The 11,831-nt window shown below is 33.2% G+C and overlaps 1 protein-coding gene across 1 annotated transcript in view; it reads left to right on the top strand.

Moving 5' to 3' along the window:
• Positions 1-11,831, top strand: part of LOC106462520 — an 18,734-nt gene that overhangs the window by 2,303 nt on the left and 4,600 nt on the right. The window contains exons 3-6 of the mRNA XM_022389815.1: positions 1,545-1,811; positions 2,493-2,618; positions 4,828-5,157; positions 6,961-7,112. Coding sequence (XP_022245523.1) covers positions 1,545-1,811; positions 2,493-2,618; positions 4,828-5,157; positions 6,961-7,076 — 839 coding nt within the window. The 3' untranslated portion in view covers positions 7,077-7,112. The remainder of the gene's footprint in view (positions 1-1,544; positions 1,812-2,492; positions 2,619-4,827; positions 5,158-6,960; positions 7,113-11,831) is intronic.

An 11,831-nucleotide genomic window follows, 5' to 3' on the forward strand; every position in this document is an offset into this window, starting at 1 on the left:
TAATATTTTCAATTACATTTGTTACATGCTACGTTCACTTTAAAACGAGCTGGAGGTCTAAGTTTAAAAAAAAAACACGTTTCAACATAATTTCCGAGACTGATGTTACGTACACCTAACTTACTTATAAACATAATTGTAGAATTCCTCGGCTAATCAATCGAGTAAATGATTACATGCGATAACTCTTGTTACTAACATCGAACTGAATCACTCACTAATCACTTCACTGATTCTCGTACTTATATCGAATAAAACTTGTAGACTCCACAAAGGCCCAACTTTCATGAACTTTCTAGATATTGCGCCATGAACCCTATAGCAAACAAACATATAAATTAAAATATCAAAAATATATCTTATAACAATATAATAGTAAATATATCATAAACACCACACAGATAGTTTACATATTCTTGAAAATATAAAATAAATATATAATAGCAAAGAGTGCATAAAATTTAAATAATTTAGTTATTAAAGCAGTATTTTATGTTACTTGTTCTTAATATCGATATTTTTGTGGTCAGTATGTATATATAACTATTTATCTAAGGGACTTATAATATATAGACAGTGTGTAACTCCCTGTAGTTTGTAAAGCACATTCCAACAAAAATAACATAAAAATAATAGAGATCAACTATCGTGGAACAAAATAGTGAAGTAAAAACTCTCATAAAGTATCACGAATGGTTCTTTTAACATCATAAAGTATCACGAAATGGTTCTTTTAACATCATAAAGTATCACGAAATTGTTTTTTTAACATCATAAAGTATCACGAAATGGTTCTTTTAACATCAAGTTGTTGTCAAGTTAACAGTAGCACTTTCTTACCCTCCCTGGAATATAATGAATGTATTACCATTTGGCAAGAATAGTGTTCCATTAATTCGTGTCAAATACTATAGGATTAAAGTTGAACAACCATATAGAGTTACGGGAAGTTTAAAGTAACAGCAACAACAGGTTTTTAACCGAGATTCGAAACACCTAATGTTCTATGTTTAAAAAAAGCTAATTGTTTCTTTCTTTTCATCTTCTTTATGTCATGGTTTCAACTAATTCAGCGGTTTCTCTGTCTGTTTCCATCTTCTGTACTTCATGGTTTCAACTAAGCCAACTGTTTCTTTGTTTCCATCTTTTGTACGTCATGGTTTCATCTAAACTAACTGTTTCTTTGTTTGTTTTCATCTTCTGTACGTCATGGTTTCAACTAATTCAGCGGTTTCTCTGTCTGTTTCCATCTTCTGTACGTCATGGTTTCAACTAATTCAGCGGTTTCTTTGTTTGTTTCCATCTTCTGTACGTCATGGTTTCATCTAAACCAACTATGTATTTGTCTGTTTCCATCTTCTTTAGGTCATGGTTTCAACCTAGCCAACCGTTTCTTTGTCTGTTTCATCTTCTTTACGCCATGATTTCAATTAATACAACGGTTCTTTGTCTGTTTTCATCTTCTTTACTTCATGGTTTCAATTAATTCAGCGGTTTCTTTGTCTGTTTTAATCTTTTTTACTTCATGGTTTCAACTCTTACAGAGAAATTTACGTGTGGAGGATCCACGTCTAAAAACGAGACTGTATTCGTGAACCCAAACTACCCGTTTCATGGTGAAAACGGAACTAACACCTGTCAAGTGACCGTTGAAAAGGATGAAGATATTTGTCAACTACGACTAGATTTGATTGAATTCAACCTCGCACAGCCAGACAAGAACGGTCAGTGTACAACAGACTCGTTCATGGTTAGGTCCACAGTTGGAGAAAGAACTATGATATTGTGCGGAGATAACGGTGGACAACACAGTGAGTACAGTGGAATTTCAATTCTGTTTTGTTCTAAGGCTTTCAGTTTTCTTCATATTTTGTTACAGATGATCTTATTCTAGGTGAAATTTGTCCTCCTTAACATGTCCCAAACCATATTGCACTAAAGTCTACATTAAAGCAAATTCACTGTAGGTTAAATTCATTAGCCTGTCCCAAATCAAACTACTCTATCCAATATTCCTTCGCTTCTTCCAGACAAATGTCTAATATATCCTGCACTCATCAACTCCCCTCAAACAAACTTCTACCTTATCCTACTTTTCTTAGCTTTTCCCCAACCAAAGTTTACTCTAACCTACATTTCTTGGCTTCTCCCAGACAAACGTCTACTATATGTGGCAATAGAAAGATTTAATCACATTTGTGACTTTTGAAATTAAATTTTTCATCAAAACAAAGACGTACAAGTCTTATGGCGGTTACTGCAACACACTGAAATATTGCCGAATTAAAACGTTTTTATTCATAGAGAATTCATTAATAAACTTGATTTCTTTGGTACAGAACAGTTTTGTGTAACGAACTATCAGTTAACCACGAACTAAAAATCAAATTATTTCATTTAATAGCAAGAGAGAAAACATGAACCGAAATAATAATACATAACATAATTGTCTTTACAAAATCTATTCAGACTAATGTGTATTTCCTAAACAGTGTATATTGACATGGGAAGAGAATCGGGAAATCCAGTGGTTCTAAGTGTTGTTAGCAACGGAAACAAAATGACAAGAAGATGGAAGATAAAGATTAGCAAGATCAAATGCCAAAGTTTGGATATGGGTAAAAACATTAACTATTCTAATTTTCTATATTATATATTAGAAATAATATGAATTTCTATTAATTATTATAATCAAGTGTGCATAATAGATGATTAAGTTTTAGCGAGACTAATATTATTGCGTATGAAGGGGCATTATTGGAGGGAGGGCAGTACGCCAGTTTCTGAAAGACATTTCTAGTCTGGCGGACTCAACTTACGCCATAGCATGGAGTCCCCAGTTGAATTAGGAGGGGTTACGTAATGTCAGCCCCCCCCCCCCAAGTATTTTGTGGAATGATGCCGTGTATAAAATAAGCTGGTTTAAAACAGCTACCTTTGAGGCTTGATGTAGGTGTACATAAAGCTGACATGATTTATGTGATGTTAACACGTATAAAAACAATTAACCCTGGGCACCAGGTTTTTGCTTTGCTAATTGTAAAGTTACCTGTTTTTTTTGTTTTTTTTCTGTTAGGATCCATTAATTATACTTAAACAATATCCAGTCATGCTTAGTTTTAGAAAATTAAACACTCTGCATTTATTTGAGTTACAAAATTGAGAGTAACATCGTTGGGTTAAAATTAAAATATTTAGCTGAACTAAGGCTGTATCGTATATAGAGGTACATAGCATGTATTTAGGTATATTTAGGCCTAGAAACAAGAAAATAAATCTAAATGAATTTATTCTCTCTACATTAATATATATATGGTTCACTCTAGATGTAAAAATTAACATCAGGAAATCTAGAGAAAAATATGCATGACTAATGTCTATATGGTTCACTCTAGATATAAAAATTAACATCGGGAAATCTAGAGGAAAATATGCACGACTAATATCTACATGGTTCACTCTAGGTATAAAAATTAACATCGGGAAATCTAGAGAAAAATATGCATGACTAATATCTATATGGTTCACTCTAGATATAAAAATTAACATCGGGAAATCTAGAGGAAAATATGCATGACTAATGTCTATATGGTTCACTCTAGATATAAAAATTAACATCGGGAAATCTAGAGAAAAATATGCATGAGGTGACTGTATCAAGGTTATACTTAGACGTTTTAATGTTTCTAATATAGCTAGGTTTACACATGTTAATCATACGTTTAGGTGACTGTATCAAGGTTATACTTAGACGTTTTAATGTTTTTAATATAGCAAGGTTTACATATATTCATCATACGTTTATGTGACTGTATCAGGTTTATACTTAGACGTTTTAATGTTTTTAATATAGCTAGGTTTACATATATCCATCATACGTTTAAGTGACTGTATCAGGGTTATACTTAGATGTTTTATCGTAGTGAGATTTACTCACATAAGTATAATCACCTGTAGCCTCACAAATGAATATAACAGTTTTTACTTGCTTCAAGTTTTACATTTCTCTCCTTCAAGATTTAGGTTTTTCCCTATATCAAGTTCATATTAATCACACTAATATTTTTCGTATATCTAGAGTGAACCATATAGATATTAGTCATGCATATTTTTCTCTAGATTTCCCGATGTTAATTTTTATACCTAGAGTGAACCATGTAGATATTAGTCGTGCATATTTTTCTCTAGATTTCCCGATGTTAATTTTTATATCTAGAGTGAACCATATAGATATTGGTAGGTTTACACATGTTAATCATACGTTTAAATGTTTTTAATATAGCAATCATACGTTTAAGTGACTGTATCAGGGTTATACTTAGACGTTTTAACATATGTAAACCTTGCTATATTAAAAACATTAAAACATCTAAGTATAACTCTGATACAGTCACCTAAACGTATGATTAACATGTGTAAATCAATGTTTATGGAAACGTAAGTACTACACATTTATTCAAAACAATAAAGGGATTTTTTTTTATATATAAATATGAATATTTCGAACCATAAATATATAGAAACATGATTAATATGGCCAGTATATCGAACATTACCACGAAATAGCCTGAATATTTTTGCATATTAAAGAAGTTGAAGGTGTTTTATTCTACTTATACTTAATACAAATATACGAAAAACATGATTTATAAAGTTATGGTAATTATTGTGAACCTAGTTATAAAGTTTGCGCTTCTAATTTAAGATAATTAGGATAAGTAACTGTGTATATATATGTCTGTAGTGCAATTTGTTATTCCCATCTCAGAATGAATATTACAATACAATGTTAAACCTAGATATAGGAGAAGAGTTTATTTTCCATAGCTCCTACCGGCTGCTTGCAGTACTACCGCAGTTCGAGTGAGCTGGTACGGAGCTTTAACTGGGGGCCGCCAACTAAAGGGAACGTGCGATACTTGAGCAATCTGCGCTACTCCGTCTGTATTCGTGTAGAAGAGAACTTTTGCTCCATCAAGTGGGAGACACAACCCTCAGACAGCTTCTCGTGGGGCAGCCCGTTCAATGGAGGGGCAGAAGGACGTCAGTGTAATGACGACGATTTCATTGAGATCTACCAAGGCTCGACTACAGGTCTCGTAGTTGGAGAAGACCGCTTCTGTGGCACAAGGTTGTTAAGCAAGAACGTTATCATCTGTAAGTATACATTACATAAATCAATTATTGAACGATTTTCAGAAGTAAAAACTGGAAGGATTCAAAACTAATAAACTACTTCGACTCCATTGCTGTAATTGGGAAATTTGGCACTAGGTACCGCCTCACACAACTCGAAATCTTTTCGTTTCCATCTATTTCGGTAGCACCGATTTCCAAATGTCTGCATTAATGCAACGCCCTCTGAAGTTGAATTTTTTGGGGGAGGAGTGTAAATTGAAGGCAGGTGAGAATAGTGACGTGGGATCTGAATAATCCACCATTAAGCAGAATCACGGCGTTGAATCCACGTAACAAAATAATCAACCCTTAAACAGAAACATAGGGTCAAATCTACGTAGCTGAAGAATCAACCCCTAAGGAAAGTTTAAATAGAAACATAAGGTCAAATCTATGTAACTGAAGAATCAACCCTTAAGGAAAGTTTAAATAGAAACATAAGGTCAAATCTACTTAACTGAAGAATCAACCCTTAAGGAAAGTTTAAATAGAAACATAAGGTCAAATCTACGTAACTGAAGAATCAACCCTTAAGGAAAGTTTAAATAGAAACATAAGGTCAAATCTACTTAACTGAAGAACCAACCCCTAAGGAAAGTTTAGATCCGATTGCAGTTTTCACTTTTTCAGAAAAATTCTAATTTCGCAAGTCGATGTTCACTTTTGAAAATGAAAGGTTTTATATATATCATATGTTTTACCCTCCAAAAGTCTTGTTTAGCGAAATAAATTTGGTAAACCATTTCCAGAGTCCCATATTAAGAAAGAGTTGCCTAATGGTTAGTGTGCCCGAGTTGTGAGTCCAAGAATTCACGACTTTAAAAGAGTTGCCTAATGGTTACTGTGCCCGAGTTGTGAGTCCAAGAATTCACGACTTTAAAAGAGTTGCCTAATGGTTAGTGTGCCCGAGTTGTGAGTCCAAGAATTCACGACTTTAAAAGAGTTGCCTGATGGTTAGTGTGCCCGAGTTGTGAGTCCAAGAATTCACGTCTTTAAATAAGTTGCCTAATGGTCAGTGTGCCCGAGTTGTGAGTCCAAGAATTCACGTCTTTAAATAAGTTGCCCAATGGTCAGTGTGCCCGAGTTGTGAGTCCAAGAATTCACGACTTTTTTCGCGGAAAGGAGTGCATCACACTTTGTATCATATTCAATGACCAGAAAAAAGTAGCTCAACTGCTGACGGTGGGTGTTGTTGACTTGTTGTCTTCTATAAGTTCAAAATTAAGGTCGCACAAAGATATCTTTGTGCAAAAATTTCTTCCAGGGCCTCGATATTATTGTATGTAGATATTCTTCATGAGAGTATTAGTACTTGAAGTTTTAGTGACTGTTGTTATATGTGCCTTTCGGAGGCATAGTGGGCTTAAAACGGGTTTCGATACCCGCGGTGGGCAGAGCACAGTTAGCTCATTGTGCAACTTTTGCTTAACAACAAACAAAATAATTTGTTAAATATAAATGCTCTTTTTGACTAAATATGTTCATTAACTTTATTTAAATTCCTTACATATTGTCATCCTTTAATAATCCAGCAACTAACAACTCAAACTTAAATAACAAGTTTTTGAAATCTACCCAGTTTATCGAGAGATAGATAGTTTACAATGTTTATGCTTATGTTTCTGTCCATTAAACTGAAAAATTAAGAAATGACTACACCTACAGTTAGTTATTGTTTAAACAATGAAATCTGCCCACTTGGTAGATAAATAGGTTTCGTTATTTTATGGTTCGTGCTTATAAACTCGTACATTGTTATTTTTTCTAATTGATTAATTTCAGCTCAAGTTAAACCATTTATCCTACGAGTAAAAAGCAATGGAAACGCAACTCTGAATTCTAGGAACTCTCAAACTGGATTTTCGTTACGTTATACACAACTTCCGTGTATGTTTTGATGATATCATCGTACAACTTGATCCTTTTAAATACCGGTAGGTTTTCGTATATTTTTGTATAATACATAACTAATCTCAGTAAATGTTACGGTACATTATTTTTCTTAAACTAGGATAGGAGCTAAGGAGAATTGATTGGACGTTTGTTATTGTTGTATATTTTTATATTCATGAGTGAGTGAAAGACTTTACAACTTTACACACAAGTTTTTCATAATGAAAGAATAAAGATGCCAAACGTATCTTAAGCCTTGCAAAGCTCCATTTGCCGATGTTTTTCTATTAACCTATTTATGTTGATGATTATTTATAAAGCTTGTAATAATCATAATTATATTTCCTTTGAACACAAGTAAAACTAGCCTGTTAGCTGAACAAACGTAATAATTAGCTGTAAAAGTAATTTTAGAATCATTTTTTCAGAACCAGCGAGTCAGACAATAATGTTTGCGTTTGATTATTTGACATGAAATTAACTTCCAAGTTAAATTATTCACCTCAGCTTTTCATAAACTCTGACTAACCTTAGTGCTCAAATAAGCACTTAATTTTCTTCCAAAAGATTCAAACTACGACCTTTCCAGTCGATTTAATCAATTTACCCTCCGTGTAAGATCTCATAACAAATCTATCAAACAAACGAAAACTAAAGGAACATGAAACTAATTGCAGCTGCAAATTGAAATCCTTTAGTTTTTACTGCAAGTAATTATTGTTGTTGGAGTTTTTGTGGCACAATGCAAAGAATTGAAAACATCGGCAACTCAAGATAAACTTTCCTGGATTAACTAATCTACCTAATTATAACACATTTATGGTTTGAAATAATCATTCCTGCCTAATGATAACATATCTGTGGTTTGAAAATAACAATTCCTACTTAATGATAACACATCTGTGGTTTGAAATAACCATTCCTACCCGGTGATAACACATATGTGGTTTGAAATAACTCAACAGTAAGCTTGAGAGCTTATAATGATAAAACTCTAGATTAGATCCCAGCAATTAAAACAACACAAACAGCCCATTGTGCAACCTTGTGTTAAACTATAAGTACACAAATATTTCGTCTTATTGTATTGACGACAAAACAACTTTTTAAGTTGCAAAACAAGAGAGAGAGAGAGATAATTTTGTCACCAAAACTGATATGAAATATATGTTTTGTTAAAAATCATGTAATTTTCCATAAACAAACATTAAAATAATTTTGGTAAGTTAAGTTTCTGGTTACTGTCTGGACATCCTTTAACTAGTAAATTTAACAAATCTTTCATACGTTGTCAGCGTGTTAAAGATAACATTAGCTCTTATAGCAGAATAAAGAGCATTTCCATAAGACAAAATGTAGTTGGATGTATTTTCATTCTTCAGTAAGTAGGTCGTGTTAATTGTTTAATTTATGATTGTCTCACATACTGCAACACTTGTTTCTCATCGTTTAGGAACATTTTGGACACTCAGTGACGTGTGGAACTTCTAAAACATTCACGTATCTTAACTTTTAATATTTTATACTTTTGTTTTTATAAATTGTAAGTCGTCTTCAAAACTACCAATTTATTAAACTGTAACTATTCTTTGAGAGACTGAAAAGTTTTGGAAATGTCATGCATTCCTTATTTATTTATTTATAGTCTAAGTAAAATGGTTGTTCATTGAATGTTTGTCCATTTGTATTTTGAAATAAAAAATGTCACTGTCGTTTTAGATTTATTAATCAAAACTTCATTGTACACAACACATCAGATTCTATATAAATTCTATCATTCAAAAGCTTAACTTGACACATCAGAATCCACTTATATTCAAAGGCTTTACACGAAATATCAGAAACAATGTAAATTATTTTGCATTTCATAGTAATTCAGTTATGGTCTGCTGGTCATTATAATAAAGAAGGCATTTGGATATTTTACTCATGTGTAAAGGTATCGAGCGATTAGAAACTAGTTTCTTGCAAGCTAAAGTGCCTCATAGTATCTCTAGCAGAATGTGGATAGACACCAGGGCAAAGCAGACCATTATTTCCAACACAAGTAACCAACGGGTAACTGCTCTGAGACTAAATCAGATGCTCGCAGCCACAGTTGAATGCCACGTAAGTGTACAGGTGACTAGAAACAAGCTCCAAAAGGCTGATTTTTACGCTATTCACCCAAATATGTGCGTTTTCCTCATAACACGGTTTGCTCATTATGGTGCCAACTATTGTTTGTCCACTGGACGACGTTCTTCATCTGTAAAAAAGAATATCTCCCCAACTGTTGTTTGTCAACTGGACGACGTTCTTCATGGTGGGCAAGTTATTTTGTCATATACTGCAGGTTGAGTGAGATTCATGTGTAAAAAGAATATCTCTCATGGTGGGCAGCTATTTTGTCATATACTGCAGGTTGAGTGAGATTAAAAGAACGTCGTCCAGTGGACAAACAATAGTTGGAGAGATATTCTTTTTACAGTGAATCTCACTCAACCTGCAGTATATGACAAAATAGCTTGCCCACCATGAAGAACGTCGTCCAGTGGACAAACAACAGTTGGAGAGATATAAAGTTTTTTACACATGGTTTTTAATTCAATCTGCAGCAGATATTGGACGTAACTTTACTTTGTGTAAAAGTGAAGCCAAATTCAGCACCATTTTCATATTCTGTTGAACTATTCAATAGATTTCTTTGTTGAATAAAATGATGTGGCTGAACCAGACGTCAGTTCCATCACGAAAGACACGGTGTTCTCGGGAAGAGCATCCTATCCTATCAGTGACTCCAGAAACTAAAGGTGCTCTGGAAACAGCTCTGCCACATAAGCGTTTGGAGATCTACCATGAACATAATGGTCTAGGACTCTAGGGAGAAGCATCCTATCCTATCAATGACTTCAAACACTAAAGAACCCCTGGATACAGCTCTGCCATATAAGTGTTTATGGATGTACCATGATTTTATCATCGTTGATCTCGGATATGTAACATCAGGCTATTACTTAAGTGAACTGTGATATAATCATATATATAACGCCACTTCTATGGCCATTTAAACTTTAGGTTAAATGACGAACCGTTAGCATTTCAGATCGCATGACAAACCATAATATGGCTGATTTGCTTGTATTTCAGATCGCATGACAAGCCGTAAGATGACTGATTTGCTTAACAATGAACCCAATGTTTTGTGCAGTATACAAGTTTGAGTAACTTATATCTATTTTGGATTAACGTAAGACCAAAAACAGAAGAAAAAATGTTATACAACTGAAAAAATGAAAATAAAATAAGAACCTTGGAGTAAAAATCCAAAATATATTTATAACCTTGGAACTTTTTATAAGTTTAGGATCAAATATATAAATATAATTGTATATATAAAATGAAACACTAATGTGTGCTATCTAGTTTTTAAATTCAACTCATACATGCAAGAGCACCTGAAAGTTTTATCTCAATAAAGACGTATTGTTAAAATACACCGGTGTTTATTTATTATCTTACTAGTTTTCAAGTGAAGTTCGTTCATCCCGGAAGCTACTAGTTGTTGGAGGTTCTCATCATTAGTACTGTGACCTTGAACCCACGAAACAAACTGGTTGTATGACACAAATCTTTAGAAGTTTCCTTGAGATGACTCATTCTGAATGAAGCATGTTATGTAGAAACATATTTTCCTAAGCGTAACCTTGCAGACGCTACCTTCTAAGATTCGTCACACCCGGATGCGCTAAGGATCTCACACTTCGAACTCTAAAATAAATTATAAGAACTGGAACATATATAATAAAAAGCGGAGATGGGACAACTTGGGCTGCTCGAGGCTATTCTGACAGTTATTTTCTTTACTAACCAGGAGGGTTCCATATCAAGAACGCAAAATTTAGAACTTTGGGTGTATAACTCTAGATCTGAATGGCTGGGTAAATTACAGTTAAAATAAACAAATATACATATTTTTCTACAATATTGTTTTTGTTTCATTAATTTATGTAATATTTCATAATTTCAGGAAACTAGGTTACATTTTAATAGACTTGGATTAAGAACAAACAGAAGCTGTAAATTAACTTTCTTAGTGCGACAGAACACGGAGAAAATATTAGTGCGATGCTGAATAGTTAGTTTTTCACATGGAAAGAACGAACAGAAAACACTACAGCACTATGAGTTGAACTAAATCTAGTTTAGAATGTAACCGATCATAATAACAATTAAAGGTAATTAACTTAGAGAAAATTAACGTTAACACAGATTAGGAAGTATAAAAAACAGGGTAAAACTAACAAAAGGAAAAAGAGTTATGGTTATACCTACTTTATAGGAGTTATAGTTATACCTACTTTATAGGAGTTATGGTTATAGCTACTTTATAGGAGTTACGGTTATACCTACTTTATAGGAGTCATAGTTATACCTACTTTATAGGAGTTATGGTTATACCTACTTTATAGGAGTTATGGTTATACCTACTTTATAGGAGTTATAGTTATAGCTACTTTATAGGAGTTACGGTTATACCTACTTTATAGGAGTTATAGTTATACCTACTTTATAGGAGTTATGGATATACCTACTTTATAGGAGTTATGGATATACCTACTTTATAGGAGTTATAGTTATACCTACTTTATAGGAGTTATGGATATACCTACTTTATAGGAGTTATAGTTATACCTACTTTATAGGAGTTATGGTTATACCTACTTTATAGGAGTTATGGTTATAGCTACTTTATGGGAGTTATGGTTATACCTACTTAA

Source organism: Limulus polyphemus, unplaced genomic scaffold, assembly GCF_000517525.1.
Source record: "Limulus polyphemus unplaced genomic scaffold, Limulus_polyphemus-2.1.2 Scaffold1190, whole genome shotgun sequence".
Taxonomy (NCBI): domain Eukaryota; kingdom Metazoa; phylum Arthropoda; class Merostomata; order Xiphosura; family Limulidae; genus Limulus; species Limulus polyphemus.